The following is an 18715-nucleotide window of genomic DNA, read 5'->3' on the forward strand; positions in this document are numbered from 1 at the left end:
GGATATGGATGATAGAAGGTTAGTTTATTAGAAAAAAATAGTTTATTTGAAAACATTCTCAAACATGGAGTACTTCTTCAGCAAAGAAAAAGATGGTAGGACATGCTTATGTATCCAAGAGAAAACACTTTTTTTTTTAACAGGAATGCATCTTAGAGTCAACAGTGGATATAAAATGGGGCTTCTAACAATGAACATGCTGGCACTATGTTATAAATATATATATACTCTTAAGAAATCTCCCTCCAAAGTGAATAAATAAAGCTATTGCCCACATGCCATCACAGGCTAATGAGTAAAGCTGTCTTCATAACAGCAGTGAAACTGAGATTTATTTATGTATTGAATCCAATGAATTTTAACTTACTGTAATGTCTGAGCTTAATTTTCTTGTCATCTTCTTAGCATCTTAAACATAGCATTTTCTGTTCTTCAGGGAAAGCAGGTGTTTTGAGCTTTCCTCAACAGCCCTTGGTCATTGTTCCCAAAGTTTTCAGATACATTTCCTGAGATGATTTATGAAAGTTCCTTGTGTCAACATGTACTTGTGTTCCAGTTTGAATAAGGGGGGTTACATTTAGTGAACATATTTTAGATTTTATTTATAAGAGTTCCTTGTAACCATGACACAATTCACACTCTTCCCTATCACCACTGCAATCCAAAGAGAACACAAATCTGCTGAGACACCTGTATTAAATAGCTACATATATATGTGTGTGATATAATAAATCATGCATATTTAGAATGACTATTATGAAAAACATCATGGCGGGGAAATAGCCAAAAGTTTGCATGGCCAATGGCTTCCTTCAGGGCCATTTTTTTTTCTGAGACTTTAGATGAAGATGTTTGCAAAGAAGTACAGGACCATGTTCAGCACAACTACAATTCTGATGGTCTCCATGAAAACATCTTCCATCACAAGCATCTTCCCAAGGATGGACTGGTCCTATTTTTATTTTATCTCTCTCTGTCTCTCTCTGACTCATGTTCCTGTCTGAGAGTGTAGTGATGTATTTGCAGCTCAGAAGAGGGTTCTCTGTGCCAGACCCTTGGGAGAGTATATCCTTCAGGGGAGGGCTGAGCTCAGCCCCACATCTTCTCATGGTGTAGGGCAGGGACTGAAACGGCCCCAGGGCTGGCGCAGTGAGTGCTCACCCCATGGTGGAGGGCCCCTTGGCCTGAGCAGAGACAGCACCGCTTGTCTCCACACAGGCTGTGGAGAACTTGTGGGAGAAGAGTGTTCACAGAGTGAGACCCCATAGAGATGGGTCATGCACATGGGGGCTGCAAACAAAAAACCTACCCCCACAGGAAACTGGTGCTAGCCTGGGAGCACCGAGGGGAAGGAGCAGGATATGGCACCTGCTCATACTGCACTATGGCCCTGGGGGCTCCATCTCAGTCTTGGCCACAGCTCTGTGTGTACAGAGCCCGAGGGAAGTGGAGGTGAATGAGGATGCCTGGTGGAGGGCAAGATTGCTGTAGAGAAGGGGCTGAAGTACAGAGGTGTCTGCCTTAGAGCAGGAACCGATCTGTGCCCCTGTGTCCCCCTGCCCTGGCACATGGAAGAAGAGCTGATCTGCTACAGGGTAGGTAGGACAGGCTAGATTGATAGGTTGAAGCCAACAGTCTGAGGTTCAGCAAGGCCAAGTGCCAGGACCTGCACTTGGGTCACATCAACCCCATGCAACACTACAGGCTTGGGGCAGAGCGGCTGAAGAGCTGTGTGGCAGAAAATGATTTGGGGATGTTGGCTGACAGTGGAATTAACGTGATCCAGCAGTATGCCCATGTGGCCAAGGCTGCCAACTGCATCCTGGCTTGCATCAGGAACAGTGAAACCAGCAGGACCAGGGAAGTGATCATCTTCCTGTATTGGGCGCTGCTAAGGCCGCACCTCAAACACAGTGTTCAGTTTTGGGCTCCTCACTGCAAGAAAGACATGGAGGTGCTGGAGCGTGTCCAAAGAAGGGCAACGAAGCTGTGAAGGGGCTGGAGCACAGACTTTATGAGCAGTGGCTAAGGGAGCTGGGATTCCTAAGAATCTAAGAACTGGAAGCTTGGATCAGCCGGGAGCTTGTGGCAATGCTCAAGCAGAAGGCGGCAGTATACAGAAAGTGGAAAAAAGGACAGATCCCCTGGGAGAAATACAGGAACATAGTCAGGGAATGCAGAGATGAGACAAGGAAAGCTAAGGCACGGCTAGAAGGCAATCTGGCAAGGGACGTTAAAAATAACAAAAAAAAATTCTTCAAATACATTAACAGCAAAAGGAAAATCAGGGAAAACGTGGGTCCTCTGACGGACGGGATGGGCACCCTGGTTACAAATAACACAGAAAAAGCAGAGTTGCTCAATGCCTTCTTTGCTTCAGTGTTTACCAAGGGCAACCCACTAGAGCCCCAGGCCCTAGGGACAAGAGAAGAAGCTGGTGGAGAGGAAGACTTGCCCTGGGTAGAGGAAGATTGGGTCAGAGAGCACCTAAGGAACCTCGATACCCACAAATCCATGGGCCCTGATGGGACGCACCCCAGAGTGCTGCGTGAGCTGGCGGATGCCATAGCTAAGCCGCTCTCCATCATCTTTGAAAGATCCTGGAGAACGGGGGAGGTGCCGGATGACTGGAAGAAGGCCAATGTCACGCCAGTCTTCAAAAAAGGCAAGAAGGAGGACCCAGGTAACTACAGGCCAGTGAGCCTCACCTCCGTCCCCGGAAAAGCGATGGAACGGCTCATACTGGCCGTTGTCTCCAGGCACATGGAGGACAGGAAGGTGCTCAAGAGTAGTCAGCATGGATTCACCAAGGGGAAATCTTGCCTGACTAACCTGATAGCCTTCTATGATGAAATGACAGGCTGGATAGACGAGGGGAGAGCGGTGGATGTCGCCTACCTCGACTTCACCAAGGCTTTCGACACCGTCCCTCACAACATCCTCCTGGGCAAGCTCCAGAAGTGTGAGATAGATGAGGGGACAGTGAGGTGGATTAGGAACTGGCTGGATGGCAGGGCCCAGAGAGTGGTCATCAGCGGTGCAGAGTCTAGTTGGAGGCCTGTAGCTAGCGGGGTCCCCCAGGGGTCAGTCCTTGGTCCAGTCCTGTTCAATTTATTCATCAATGACCTGGATGAAGGCACGGAGTGCTCCCTCAGCAAGTTTGCTGATGACACGAAACTAGGAGGAGTAGCCGATACCCCAGAGGGCTGCGCTGCCATCCAGAGGGACCTGGACAGACTGGACAACTGGGCGGTGAAAAACCTTATGCAATTCAACAAGGCGAAGTGCAAGGTTCTGCACCTGGGGAGGAATAACCCCAGACACCAGTACAGGCTGGGGACTGACCTTCTGGAGAGCAGCTCTATGGAGAAAGACCTGGGTGTCATGGTGGATGACAAGTTGACCATGAGGCAGCAGTGTGCCCTCGTGGCCAAGAAGGCCAATGGGATCCTGGGGTGCATTAAGAAGAGTGTCTCCAGCAGGTCGAGGGAGGTGATCCTGCCCCTCTACTCAGTCCTGGTGAGGCCACATCTGGAGTATTGTGTCCAGTTCTGGGCTCCACAGTACAAGAGGGATGTGGAGCTGCTGGAGAGAGTCCAGCGCAGGGCTACAAGGATGATCAGGGGCTTAGCACATCTGCCCTACGAGGAGAGGCTGAGGGAGCTGGGCCTGTTCAGCCTGGAGAAGAGAAGGCTGAGAGGGGATCTAATCAGTGTATATAAATACCTCAAGGGAGGGAGTGCAGAGGACGGTGATCGTCTCTTTTCAGTGGTGGCCACTGATAGGACTAGAGGAAATGGCCAGAAACTGAAACACCAAAAATTCCATAGGAACTTAAGGAAAAATTTCTTAACAGTGAGGGTGACAGAGCACTGGAACAGGCTGCCCAGAGAGGTTGTGGAGTCTCCTTCTCTGGAGATCTTCAAAACCCGCTTGGACGCAGTCCTGTGCCACATGCTCTAGGTGTCCCTGCGTATGCAGGGGGGTTGGACTAGATGATCTCTAGAGGTCCCTTCCAACCCTAAGCATTCTATGATTCTATGATTCTATGATTATTTTGTCTGGAGAAGACTCAGGGAAGACTCAGGGAAGGCCTTATCACTCCCTACAACTACCAGAAAGTTGCAATGAGGCAAGGGTTGGTTTCTTCTCCGAAATAACTGCCAACAGGACAACAGGAAATGGCCTCACATTGTACCAGGGCAGGTTCAGGTTAGGAACCACAGATATTAGGAAAAAAATCTACATGGAAAGAGTGGTGAGGCATTGGAACTGGCTGCACGGGCAATTGGTACCAAGTCACCATCCCTGGCAGTGTCCGAAAGAACATGAGATGAGGTACTTAGGGACATGGTTTAGCAGGCAGGGTGTCGAAGGGCTTAGAGTTGACTTGATGATCTTGAAGGTCCTTTCCAACCCTAATGATTCTATGATTCTCAGCTGAAGAGGAGTCATGAGGGTGCCTTTGCAACCTAGAAGGCCAAGAGCGGCTGGGCTGCATGGGCAGGAGTGCAGGTAGCAGGGCAGGCCAAGTGACTGTTCACTTCTTCAGGCCTTCTGAGACCACATCTGGACACTGTGTTCAGCAGTGGGATCCTGAAGTGAGTGTAGTGGAGAGTCAGTAAAAGGGACACGAAGCTGCTGTGCAGGACATATGAGGAGAGGCTGACCGTGCTGGGGTGATTCTGTTTGGAGAAGAAGAGGTATATGCTTGTGCTTCCAGCCCAACACTCTGATCTCTGCTGCTTCTGCCCCAGCAGAGGGTGAGAATCTCCAGGACAAGCTCCTCAGGGAACTCCACAGAAAAAAGCTGTGCACAGTCCTGAGCATGGGAACACCAGAGGGATGAAGGCTGGGCATGCTAGAAGAAGATACAGAGGTTCTGGAAAAAAAAATCCAAACAAACAAAAATGGGAGAACTGTGTTGGGCAGAAATGGCAGGATTTGTGTAGCAGGAGCTGCAGGGCTGCACTCTGTGGGAGGAGATGGTGAACTTCCCTGTGCCAGCCACAAGCAGTTCCAGTCAGCTCTGAAACAGGTGGAAACAAAAAGTGCAGTCAAAAAGGCCACCTGGCACCTCTGCTCACACATATTTAAGAAAGGGTGGTAAGTGCTAGGGGCAGGGGGGACAGGAGAAAATACGAGAGGATACACAAAAGGGAACAGAGGAGGCACAGATATCACCAGACTTGAGAGGAGACATGAAAGGAGACACAAGAGAAGCCTTGGGAGGCTGCCCCTGAAGACAAACGAGGAAAGACCTGGGGAGACACAACAGTGAGGCATGTGAGAGGAGGCACAGGAGAACACAGAAGGGTCATGTGAGGAGAAATGTCAAGAGGTGTCTTTTTGGCCAAAGTAGAGGATGTATGCGGAAGAGGGCCATGGTAGGGACACAGCTGGTTACACCCTCTTGGAAGGAGATACTCCATTCCCGAGGATGTTCATCTGAGATGCAACTGCGTCTCATGGGCAACGCGTAACAGAGCAGGGTCACCCCAAAGAGACTGTGGTGCATGGAGGAGAATTAAGGAGTAAGAAGAAAGCTGCAGAGGAAGAAAAGAGCAAGAAGCAAGGAGTGGCAAAAAGGGAGCAGGCACTGACATTCAACGCTCTACTCCTGAGCTCATACTGTTGGTTCTCTCCCATGTTCACAGGCAGCAAGCAACAGTTCACACCACACCAAGGAGAAATCCACACCTGCCACACCAGGTTTAATTTGCAAGAACAAAACTGGTCACTGGTAGCTCTCCCGCCAGCTCAGGAGGTGCCTCTTCTCCCCAGGTGAGCTAAGAAGGGAGAAGGAAAAGTGCTAAGTTCTATGCACAGGAAGAGACACAAAGAAATACTGCAGTCTAGCTCAGGCTATACATTTTTGGATGTGTTTCCAAAGGCACTTTCATGCTCACTGTGATGCGACGCACAAACTGTGTGTCGACACAAGCTCCACTGCACAGCTGCTCCACCTGGGACTGAATCCACTGGGGCCAAGACTGTGAGTGAACCTGTTTTTTGGCTTCAGCATTCAGGGAGAGGCTTGATAATAAGCAGATGAGCACTGGAGGGGTCCCTTTGTGTCCAGCTGCTCAGGACTTCTAGGTCCCACATTGTAATCCTCTTCTGAGGGCCTAGCAGCTGCCCCTTGCATGAAAGGGATGTCTCATCCAAAGCCACAGTGGCTTGCTTGGGGTGAAACATGGCTGCAGCAGCAATGACACCTGCTGTCTTTCACACCGGCTCGGAAACCTTCCTGCCTCTCTCTTGCAAGCCTGCTTCCATATGCAGCAACGGCCCCTTCACCTCCAGAGGAGTGCTGGGCATTTACCTGGGGCTGCAGAGAGCCCAATGATGTTGGTCTCTAAAGCAAATCAATCCCTGCCACAAAAGCTCCCTGAATAGCCTATCCAAATCAGTGGCTCCAGCACAGTGATTCTGACACATTGGTGGGTTACTTCCCCTCAAGTCTCCTTGGCTAGTAATGATGGGACCTCACTGGGATCATTGACCCCATTCCTGATATCTCCCTACCGCTTAGGAATCCTTCAGAAATACTGGATGGGAAATACTGTGGTCTTCTTCAAGCGACTTCTTCCAATTCATGTCTATCTTCTCAATTGCCTGCTTGTATTTCCTCAAGGAACCAGAGGGATGATAAATCTTCCCAGAAGTTTCAATTTCAGGGTAGCAAAGTAAGCCCTCTCCCAACATCATGCAGCGATAACGTAGCTGGAGGGATACAGAAAGGCATCGCAAGGAGTATTGTTTGCATCTGTTTCTTTCCACTGTGCAAAGGCCATCTCTTGCCCTCTCTTCTTGGCTTGTATGAAGGCTTGTATGAAGCCTTCTTCTCAGCACTCTTAGGCCTTTTAGGCTAATGCTGGAAGGGCTGAAAATCACTTGTTTCATATGACTATTGAGGTAAATGATCACTGAATTAAATAGATAGTGTCTATCCCCTCTCCCTGAAATGCCCAACAGGTACATTTCCACTAGAACAGGGTCAGAGAGGGGGCTTCTGAGGTGCTTTATGAGGGGGAAGTGCATTGTAAAACCAGAGCATGACCTGTTCCTTTTAAAGCAAGGCCTGGGCAAAATCCATCTATGGTCAAACACCAAAAGAGGTCCTTTATACCCTCTACCCCTAGAAATACTCTCCTCCACAAGACTCTGTGTCCCAAGGAGCTCATCAGTCACTAGCACATACCTCTCCTCCTTCATTTACATGGCTCAAATCTGGCAAGCTGTCTTCAGCCATTTTCTTCCTCCTGTCTTTCTTTGCCTTCCTTGAAGAGCTCTCTCGGATGGCTGGGAACACACTGCAAATACACGCGACAAGAAGTGATATTAGCACAGGGGGAGTTTGGTCTCCATCCTGTGCCCACAAGCTGGGCAAAGCAAAGCTCAGGATGCCCAAAGCAAAGCTCAGCATGCCCAAACCCGGGCTCTTTTCATGCAGCAGAGGGAGGAGATGGGTCACCTGCAAGGACAGGCTCTAAGAGGCACCACAGACCCCTCCTAGAAATTCCATTTACCACTGTTCAGTTTTCCCAGATCTCATTTTTTAGAGTTGGATTTTTTTTTTTCAATGGTGACCTAATGTCAAAGGAGGAGAAAGTGATCAAGTGTGTAAAACAGTCCTGACATTTACTTAGCCCTGGCACTCTTCTGTGGTAGCCACAAGACAAATTATATATGAATGCAAAGGCTTCAGCATCATTAAATTAAACCAAAATTGTTAGAACAGGCCCTGTTCTTTATCCTTGCTGGATTTTCACCTCCCCTTACAAAGCAGCATCCTTTCTATTCAAAGAAAGATTTCCTCCACATTCAATCCTGTCTCACTTAGGACTTAACAGTTTCCATAAACAGCCCTGTGTGTTGGACAAAGCTCAGAAAAACACCTCCCCTGTCCAGAAGGCATACCAAGACCATTCACACTTCTCAATCTCACTAAATGTCTGTAATCTCCTAACATGATTGTCTAATTAAAAAAAAAAAAAAAAAGTTTAGTTTAATCTAAAGGGTATGAGAAAAGAGTCGCCATCTTCCAGAAGCTGGACTTGCATTGAGGTAACAAAACTTCTGTTACCCAGAAGAGGAGGGAGAAAAACAAAACCAACAGAAGGATTTCACAAGAGTGTGCTACATTCTGGCCATGCAGCAAGGGATCAGGAGTCATTGTGTCACATGGTCAAAGGCATTCAGAGTTCCTATAAATGCTGTGACCAAAGAAATGATCTCGCTCAAACAAGTACATGAATATAAGGTCATCCTCATCCATTTCTTCAAGTCTCTTACCTGCCTTTGCCTTTCCACCACTTTCTTCTTATCTGTCTGCTGACAGGATAGGAGCTGACAGGAGGAGGATAGACTGTAAGAAACCTCCGCCTCAAGACATAGTGGTCAGCAAAGAGATATGCTATAAGTAGGAGACAAGAAAACACTTTGAGACAGTGTCATGGAACAGGAAAGATACGCAAGGCATATCCTCAAGTATGTGGTGAAACTGAGAAACCCCAAGGTGATTCCTTTGAAGTCCTGTCTCCTGAGTGGTCTTAGGCCCTTGCAGACACTAGCTACTAAACTTGAAGTTTTTCCTGTGCCACATCATTTCTTGTGTTATTGGTTTTCTTGTGCTCTGTCCCACTCACATAATGAAAAAGGGGGCTTGCTGGCATGTGCAGCTGACTGAACCAAGTCTTGGATCCTTGGAGCCATACCTCCTACGCCTACAGTTCTTCTGTTGATACAGTCAACCCAAAGGCATTGTTTGTGGGAATGGTTATGTGAAATTAAAATGGGAAGGTTAGAACTCCTCATTTTGAAAATGAAAGGAAGACTTGGCACAGCTTGACAGACTTTTTAACCTCTGTCAGAAAAATACACTGATTCCACAAAATAGGTCAACCCTTGTTTTATGTACAGCTCCAACCACAACATTGATTTACACTGCCCAGCGATCGTCCTCAAGTTTGACTCCCTTCTGCACCTCTTCTGGAAACAGAGGGGCAGTTTGCAGAGCAAGAGCATGCAGAGCTGTACTCGGTAAACAGCATCCCCTCCAGCGCTTCACACTCCTTGAGCCATCTTACAGTAGCCTTTGCTCCAGTGTCGCACCAATAAGCTCAAGGCACAAAGCCCACCAGCAGTGAGCTGTGCCACTACCTGGTAGCTGACCAAACTCAGCTTTTCCCATCTCCTCTTCCTGGATGGGCTTCACAGGCACTTTTCTAGCTTTCCTCTCAAGCTTGTACCTGGAAACAGGAAAAAGACGCCAGTCAGAAAGAAGGGCATTGTATTTCCTTTGTACCTCGTGTGAATAATGGGGACACATGGTCGGTCGTATGGGAGCTACTGTGAAGTCTGTCATTTCCAAGCAGAATTTGCAGAATATGTCAGATTCTGGAGGACTGTATTAGCAAGTTGAGTGACATAGCAAAGCCCTTGAGTTGCTGCAGCTCATGAGGCTGTTTGAGGGCTTTCCTTTCCTTCCTGTAAGAAAGCACATTCTAATGCAAATCTCTGTACTGCTCTTGTGACCCTCTTTCATCTCTTATTCATGTTTATGGCCAGGCCGAACATAATAGCCTCATTCCCTACAATTTTTCAGCACCATTTCTAGCTCCTGTCTCCTCCTTCAAATTGCTTCCAGGCCTCCCCACGCTCATGTCTGTGCATCTCTCAAGAGGAACTGCCGGCTACCATGATTAGCTCAGCCCTCAGCATGATGGCAGCCATGATAGAGCTCTCCAGAAACCCACTGGGCACAGGCTTCCATCTGGTCCAGAAAGCCCTCCTTGCAAAAGCCTTTGGAACATACAATCTGGAGAGGTTTTCTCATCAAAAAGAAAGCAAATGATGGAGTGAAACCTTGTGGAGAATTATGCCTCAGTTCCTCTCTAGGAACAGAACTGAATGCCAGGAATAGGGGTTCTAACTAGTTCAAGGGTGGTAGGATAGCAAGGTAAAATACTATCACTCCCTCATGTTACTCCACAGAATCCAAACTAAGACAGAAAAAGCCTGGAGCTCACTGGGTACCCGTCATTTGGAAGTTAGTGTCGAGTGACTTTCTGAGCAGCCTTCGCAAGGACTGGCAATGCAATGCTGCCATGAGAAAAGGCCATTAGAAGCTGCTCACTTGGCCAGCCAGGGGCTTAGGAGCCAACATACATACTCACATTGGAAAGACAATAACATGATCAGAATGGGTCTGAGAAAGAGCAGTTTCAGGGCCTAAGAGGACAGAATCCCTCATCTCCGCCATCTGCAAAGGGGAGAGACACATGTGAGATGATGCCAAGAAAATTACTGCATTGTTCACAAGGGCAGAAAACTTATCCACTGCTCAGAGAAAAAGCTGCCTCTGAAAGGTTGAAACCAAGTCCTCTGGTTCCTCTCAGCACTCCCAGCACTCAGCACTCACTAATACAACATAATAGCTGGAGAAAAATAAGGAGAAAGGGTAAGAACAATGTTGAGCTTTTCACAAGGCTGAGAATCCAGAGCCTAAGGCAAGAGGACAGGTCTTTCCTAATGCAGAAATCAAGGGAGGCAAATACATGAGAAGACATTTCACTAGCTGGACTGCTGGTTTTCCCTGGTGTCCAGACTGGATGCCTCCTGAGTTGAGGGAAAAAGGGGTCAGATGTGGTCACAGTCTCGCCCAACATTCAGACTGCTGCCCCTCCACCAGTGAGGAAGAGAGAGACAAACTCATTCCTTTACCTTTCCAACTGGGAGGGCCAAACCTCTGGGGTGCGTTCAAAGCTGAGGGTCCCGCTGAAGGACCCATGGGAATAAAGGCTGGAGAAAAGGCCCTAGTCCAGAGAACGGCCTGAAAAGACGCCACAGACTAAAAGAGCAGGAAGAGACAGAGCTCGGAACCAGGACTGGGCTACAGCTTCCTTGCATCTCTGCCTTCACCTTCAGTGGGCTTAGCTTAGCCTGCTTTCACATCTCACCTTTCCAGATGCACCTGAAAGCCTCATGTGAAGGACAAGACTTCGCTAGAGACCTGGGGAGAGGCACTGGGCTCCAAAGATTCTCTCTGGGACATACTGTGGCCACTACTAGGAAAGCATCCTTCTCTTGGATGCTTTCTCCTAGGCACATGGGGATGAGATTACAGCCTGCATGGATCTTTCAGTGAACCCAGTACAGCTATTGCCAGGGTCTCCTTTGTTGTCAAGTCCTCTAAACGCTAAAGACAAACTGTCCAGGGAGCCTACATTACTCCAGGCCAGGACTGTCCATGTGCCCAGGAAGGTCATGAAATGCTACTATTAGTTCATTCACTCCTACTTTCACTCACTTTCACTAATACGCTCACTCCATTCATTCACATAATGCATTCACTCATACTCCTGCTGGGATTCCAAAAGGACTGGAAGCAGAAATGGAGAAATCGAAAAGTTACCCTAAGAAGAGCTGCCACCAGCTGCTCTGTTCCATTCAGTCTTTGCAGAAAGTCTCTGTAATATCTCATTTTCACATCCATTCCCTGAATAACAAGCATGCCGATGTCCTTTAACACAAAGGCCACATTCTTTCCGCTTTCCAGGCAGCGGCAGAAACGGCGCATGGTCTCCTCTATGCAAGTCTCCACTGTCTTGCGAGGAATGGAGAGGTCGGAGGCAATGCAAGTGTACTGCAGGGGTTCCATTTCTTTATGACCTAGGAAGCAACACAAGAACACGGTGACTCACAAAGCACTTCAGCAGACTAAACAGAGTAGTGGCAGCTTTAACAGCTTCAAGCAAGACATTGCTACAGAGTTGTTTGTCTTCTTTAACTCGCTGGGAAAGCTAAGGTGGGTAGTTGACACTATCCCACCCCAGGAGAAGCTCCAAGCATGCGGCAGCGGGATGTGCCAAGCATACAGCAATGCTTTCCTCCCTGCACAAATCAAAAAAAAAAAAAAAAAAAAAAGAGCGCTACCATCTCCTATGAACATGAGACATGATGTCAGGACAAGGAGCAGAAAAAAGGGGCCATCTGCCACACTGGGGGGAGTCGGTGTCAGTACTTGCGCCAATGCTCAGAGAATTCCAGGCTGGGAGAGATTTAGATGTGCCATGTCACATGGATTCAAGAAAGAAAGAAAAAAAAAAAACCCCACAGCACCCTCAGAATTGCCCAACAAACATCCCTGCTTTTGCTGCCAGAGGCTGTCCCCAGTGCAGGCCAGAATGATGTCGCCATCCCAGAGAAGATGGAGCCCTTTGAAAGGAAAGATCCAATCCCAACACAGCTCAGAGCTCCTGCCCTCACAGGCATCAGCAATGTCCATCACATCTTCAGTGCTCCTAGGCATGGCCAGCAGGCACAGAAAAGCTGCCCCCTGCTGGATTTGCATAAACATTATGGTCCCCATCTCTGTTTCAAGGCTCTCTACAGCTCACTTGGACCCACTCCTAGGTAGGAGAAGAGAATTGTGGTGTTTGACTTTACAAGGTCAGCTGTGGTAGTAAACACACACCAAAATTTTCAGCTAAATCTGATGAGAAGCAGCAATCCCAGTACATCTAGCAGGATTGAGTTGTCATGTGCAGAAAGATGAGCGGAACAAAGGAGACTGTGTCTTTACAAATGTATGAAATGCTCCACATTCTTTGGTGAAATGGACTAGGGAGTACAGGCAAGAAGGTCGTGTTATACATATGCGATTGGGTGCAGTTGACCTTGGGGGAAAACAGGAGGGGGGCAGAGAGATGTCCTGATGATGTCGTGATTATTTTTAAAAATCTGGAACTGTTCTTCGGATGCAGTGTCAGAATTTTGGAGTTCTAACAGTCACTGCTGAACAGAACTTATGCACAACCAAAGATGTACCTCAAAAGAGAAAGCAAAAGTTTCAGCAGGTCTTCTTACCAGGAGCATAGGCCTTATCATAGGTGCAGCTGTGAACTTCCACAATATTCTTTGAAAGACGGAATACGGGTCTGCGAACAGTCACGAGACCGTGTTTCCCCAAACTGACACGCTCAGTCACAACGCTGAAAGTTCCAAGCCGAATAATTCGGACTCCCTGGAAGCAGGAAGGAAGAGAAGAATTATGGGAGTGGTAGGTGGACAGGCTGGTGAGTTGTCAGTACATGCGGAGGGTGCTTAGTGCCCTCCCCAGTCCTGCAGTGGAAAGGGGACGAATGGAGGATTTTAGAAGTTCTTTAGATGCGCATTTCAGTGTTTTCATTCCCCTCTTCTTCATGCTCTCAAAAAATGAAAGTAAACCCAGAGAACTCATCCTTTAAATACATCAGGTGCAGAAGAAGGGCTCCCGGGGAAGATGTGGCATGGCAGATTCACCTTGTTCTGCATCAACTGCTGTAGAATGTAGTTGGAGACTCCTTCCCAGATAGCAAGGGTCTCTGGAAAAGAATAGAAAGACACATAAGGCTATGTTTGGCCCTGCTCACAAATGTGCAGCACATGGTTAGCCAAGGAGGTGACACAATCCTACTTAATGAGCAAACTAAGCCCAATCCTGAGATCAGTAAGCAAACTAAGTCCAACTGTGGGAGGGTCTCAGCAGCTGAGAATGAGATGGCATTAATGGATTAATGGGGAGGCCTGGCAGCTCAGGTAGGCCTTCTCCACTGGGAGACCCTGTGGCAGGGACTCCTGAGTGGGGTGTCCCGGGACAGTGGGGACAGCATGAGGGTTGGGAGCCAGGAGTCCTGGCAGCCATACTGCCAACAGAGCCAGAGGGGACCATGAGCCTGGGCTCTGGCAGCAGTTCCAGCCCCATCCACGCTCCTCCAGCCCCAGGCTTTCCACAGCCATGTTCACAGTTCATGATCTCTGTGAGACTTCCCAAGATAGAGCTCCGGCGGGGCTTACCCTGTGGCGGCAGCTCTGGCATTCGCTGCCCACGAGACCTGCCATAGCCAGGGTCCCAGAGCTCCATCCTACTTTCTTTGCTCTGGATGAAGAGCAAACAGGAGGTGATGAGGAAACAGCTCCTCTCCTGCTCCTCCTGTACACGTCACCTCAGCCCTGTGCTACTCTGGACACCCCTCGCTGGTTCCCGCTCAGGGTTGTGGGCTCCTCGCAGCAGAGCAGAGCCGAGAGCAGTCCCAGCGCGTGGGCTCTCCCAGGCTCTTCACGACGTGTGAGGGAAGGTCATATCGTGCACTCTGACTGCTGTGCCTGTGACACGGGATGTCCCCTGTGAGCACAGCCCATGTCACAGAGGGGTCAGGCCCTCCTCACTGGGGGCCTGGCCAATGCTGGCCCTGCAGTGAGCAGAGGCTGCACCAAGTGCTCAGGGGCTGCTGCTGTTCGACAAAGACTATGCCATAGAGATTAACTCTCCTCCCACCGCCAGTTCTGGCCTCGCTGGGCACTGTGGCTGCACCCACACATCCATGCCCATGGCCGTGCACGCAAAACCTGTCTGCCAGGGAGAACAGCGGGCATCACACCACACTCACCCCATGGCTGCACAGCGCAGGTGGCTGCTGCCACCACCGTAGGAAGCACTCATCACTGAGCCCACCAAAACATCCAGTAGCTCCTTGGCAGCCACCACAATGCTCTTCTTGCTGCTACAACCAATGGCTCTTTGTCTTGACAGTTCTCTCAGACACAAAACCTGCAGGAACCTCTGTTCAGCCGTGGCCAGGTGCAGACGGCTTTTAGACATCGTGACTGTAGCAACCTGGGGTCTGGGGTGGGATTGGGACTGAGCAGATCAAGAGGCAGAAGGAAGAGAGCTCAGCATCTCCTAGCACTAAAGGCTCTGTCCACAGAGTAAGCAATTGCTGTCCCAGGCGGTTTGGGCCACAAAACTCTGTGCAAGACATACAAATATATCTTTTTTAATGGTATGAGCCTGAAAATGAAAAAAATGTCCATCAAAATGAAACAAGAAATAAATCTAGAAAAGGATGTAAGCAAGGAGGTTTTTAGTGAACCCTTTCCAGTCTCCAGCATTCTTTGTTTTTATAGTCCTCCTTGATAATGTTTATTTCTTTTGTTGTTGGTGGTGTATTCTTTGGCTTACTGGTCTTTTGAGCAGATTTTATGTGTGGTCTTTTTTTTAAGCAAAGTGAATTGGAGTGGAATGCCATCAGAGGGTCATGGAGATCTGGTGCCATTGCAGGTGCCCTTGTCCCCTCTGCCAAACCTCTCTCTGCAGCCCTGAGGGGCTCTTCCCAGGATGGGCAAGATATTGCAATAACTCTTTCATGCAAGACACCCTGTCTGTTACCATAATTTGCAACCAGGGAGTCATTTGGTGCCTGCTGCTGCCCATTTTCCTCTCCACTCACGGAGGGAGTGCACCTGAGAAGCTCCTATTGCAAATATGGAGTTCATTAGCCTAGAAATGAACATCTGTGGGTTTTCCCCAGTTCCTCACAGATTCTCACAAACCCTTGGCTTTGCCCCTCTACCCAGGGCAGAGCTGCCTTGTATTTCTCCACAGCCTGCAGACAACCTATCTGCACTCTCTGTTCAGCTGCTGCCTCTTGGGCTCCCTGGCCCTGCTCCTCTCATAGACAGCCCTGCATGTTTGCTAAATCGCTCCCAGGATCCCTCCTGGACTGCCTCCATTTGCCTGTGCTGCCTCACAACCCCAAGAGGCACCCAAAGGCAGTACTGCTCTCATGCATGCTAGGCCTTGGTGTTTATGCCGTATGTTTCCTCCACTTTTCCCAAAGCTTCCAAATTATCTCAGGTATGAACAATGCCACATCTGCCCAGGAAGAAATCTGCCCTCACATGATTCTAGAAAAAGGAGGGAAGGGAAAAACACAAGACATGCAGGAAGCAGAGGTGTCAGGGAGGGGGCACAGGACAGGCATTTTGCTCTTCTCCATCACCGCAGCATGAGCCAGAGCCCAGCAGCAGGGAAGCAGCCAGCATGAGCCCCCTGTCAGAGGATGGTCTGCTCAGGAGGAGACCACACTCATGTGGGCAGGCCAGAGGCTGTGGCCACAGGGCTTCCCAGGAGGCACCTTTGTGCTGGCACCATCCACCCTAGAGCAGCCTTCCCATTCCATGCCCAGAGCCTGCAGGAATATGTGTCCCACGACAGGGCTCTTCCCTTTGCTGGGCGCTGTTCACGCTCACGCACGTGGACACAGACCACACATGGACAAAGAGTGACAAAATACAGAGAGGCATTTGGAATCCCCAGGTGTTTGCCACGACCAAGACCAGACCTCCACCCCTGCAGCCAAAGTCTGTTCCTGGCTGAAGGAAGCAGTGTGGCTGCCCAGAAGCTCCAAGCAGAGTTAACGACAGGAGTTGCTGACTCCATAACCAGAAGGGGATGGATCAAGAGGATCCACTTGCTTCACAGACATTCATGCACAGAGTGTCATTTTGAAATTTGGACTTTATTGGGAACTTTTACTTAGGGTAATGCCCATGTGGGTAATTCAAACCTTTTGAAGAGGGTTATTGGTTTCTGTCCAGCTGATGATGGGTGTCCCCGTCACAGGTTGTTTCAGTGAATCCTGACAATGAAACAGTCCCACAGTCCTCTGTAACCAGTCCAGAGCATGCACAATGCATTCCTGCTGACACACAGCTATACCAGCTCTATGTATTATCCTTGGATCTCAGCTATAACTTCATTTCCAAATAAATTGACCCACTGCAAAAAAGACGACCCCATCATCTCACTGTCATCCCCCTTTACATGCCTTTCCCTCTTCCATCCCCCTGACCGATCCTTTCAGTTGGAGACAGAGGGACTTTCCTGATGCTCTTGATCACCTCACAATGCTCCCAGCTGCTAACGGCCAGTCTGGCAGATGGAAGGAACTCACCTCACAATCAACATCCCCAACATGGTGCTGTAGCCCACGTCTCCCCTCCCCTTGAGCTCTCCTCTCCATGGGGAAGCTTTTCTGACCCGCTTCATGACCTCACAGTGCCTGCCTGCCTGCTGCCCAATCAGACTGCTGCAACAGAGGTGACCTCAGCAAGCACCTCCCAGCCCGGCCACTTTGACCCGCCTCTGCCTCCCCCCTCTTCAGGAGCTCTCCTTGCTGCTGGGCCTTTCTCCTGCCCTTGATGACATCACAGTGCCCACCCGCCTGCCTGCCTGCTGCTGGTCAATCAAGCTGCACCAGTGTGTGTCCAAAGGTGCCTCCAAGCACCTTTCAGAGCCCCTGAGAGGCTCTAAGCACATTTTGGGATTTTCCCTTGGCCTCTGTGTTTCTTTTGGTTTGCTCCAGGAACCTCTCCATGCTTCCCAGGGGTCTCAGTGTGTCTATACGGGTCTCCTAGGAACCGCTGTCTTGGGCCTCCCTTTGCCTTGTGGGCCTTTCTAGGGAGCACTTCTTGGAGTCCCTCAGTGGCCTCTGATTGCCTTTGGTTTCATCACAGAGGCCCACACTTGATTTTTGATGTATCCCATGAATCTCTGCTTCTTGGGACACTGTAGGAGCACCCAAGCACCATTCAGTGTGTTTGAGCCACCTCCGAGTGCCTTTCAGTGTGTCCCAGGGTCTCTTTTTTGGTCCATTCCTGGGGCCTCAGGTGCCTTTTGGTGTATGTATGTCAGAGATCTCTGTCTGTTTTTTGATGATTCTCAAGGCCTTTATCTGCTTTTTAGTGTATCCCATGCATCTTTGAGTTCCTTTCATTTCCCCCACTGGGCTGCTGTCTGATTTTCAGGGCATCCCAGGGCTCCTTGAGTGAGCTCTGGTGCATCCTTTGATCTTGAATAGAAGGGCTCCAGAGCAGAGACTCACGCCAGGGAACCTTGCCTGGAGGATCAAAAGTGCCGCAAAAGCCGCAAAGCAGGAAAGCGCAGAGAGCCAGAGGCAGCCCCAACCCCTAGCCCTGAGCAGGCAGTTTGGAGCCCTGGAGCAGAGGCAGCTCTGACTCAGCAGGGGCGGAGCCAGTAGGGGGCGGGGCCCAAGACCCCATGCAGTGCAAGAGCAGCAGTGAAGAGAGGGAGGTGCATCAGCCAGGGCATGGTGTGGCAGTTACTGGGGCAGTTGGCACAGGTGCAGCCTCCTCCTGGCTCAGGAATAGAGCTCTCTCCACAGCCTTTCCTCTCAGTGAGGAATCAGCCAAAGCCATGGTCTCTACTAGACAAGAGAGCCAGCACCATCACGACTGGGGCGATATAGACTGAACGGCCACATGTACATGCAGCAGCCCAGGTCTGCAGCTGCGGGGAATGTCTGAGCTTCTCCATGTTACCGAGGAGTAGCAGTCATACCACCTGCTTCAGGTGTGAGCAAGGAGATGAAGCGCTTAGCCTGGTTGGTGGAACTGAAAGAGGAAGTAGAAAGGCTGTGGAGCATCAGGGAGAGCGAGAAACAGATAGATTGGTGGAGGCACACCCTGCAGTCATCCTAGGAAGTGCGCCCAGGGAACACACCAAATCCACCCAAGGATCTCCTGTCCTTTTGCTGTAGGGTGGAGGGGGCAGAGTTGACATGAGCAAGAATGGAAGCAGATCTTTGTTCGAGGTGGCAGGAGAATCCCCTTCTGGCCCACCTGGCCTCCACAGGTTTCCATACACAGTAGGTATGAGGCCCTGGAACTCGAGGACCAGGCAAATGAGGTCACAGACCAAGGTCAAAGAATCACAGAATGATTGAGTTGAGTTTGGAAGGGACCTTTTAGAGATCACCTAGTCCATCCCCCCTGCTCTAGGGACACCTAGAGCATGTGGCACAGGGTCACATCCAGGCAGGTTTCGAAAATCTCCACAGATGGAGATTCCACAGCCTTTCTGAGCAGT

At 49.6% G+C, this 18715-nt stretch overlaps 1 protein-coding gene across 1 annotated transcript in view; it reads right to left on the reverse strand.

Moving 5' to 3' along the window:
* The window catches only part of LOC148592355 (coiled-coil domain-containing protein 81-like), a 129989-nt gene extending 116080 nt beyond the window's left edge, over positions 1-13909 (reverse strand). Inside the window, exons 1-4 of the mRNA XM_088535187.1 lie at positions 13843-13909; positions 13309-13370; positions 12874-13030; positions 11420-11676 (exon numbers count right to left, since the gene is read on the reverse strand). Of these exons, the coding sequence (XP_088391313.1) occupies positions 11420-11676; positions 12874-13030; positions 13309-13370; positions 13843-13909 (543 nt within the window). The remainder of the gene's footprint in view (positions 1-11419; positions 11677-12873; positions 13031-13308; positions 13371-13842) is intronic.
* Positions 13910-18715: the final 4806 nt, after the last annotated feature.

This window comes from Tinamus guttatus, unplaced genomic scaffold (genome assembly GCF_059628265.1).
Source record: "Tinamus guttatus ecotype Peru unplaced genomic scaffold, ASM5962826v1 Tinamus_guttatus_pri_ptg000618c, whole genome shotgun sequence".
Lineage (NCBI taxonomy): Eukaryota > Metazoa > Chordata > Aves > Tinamiformes > Tinamidae > Tinamus > Tinamus guttatus.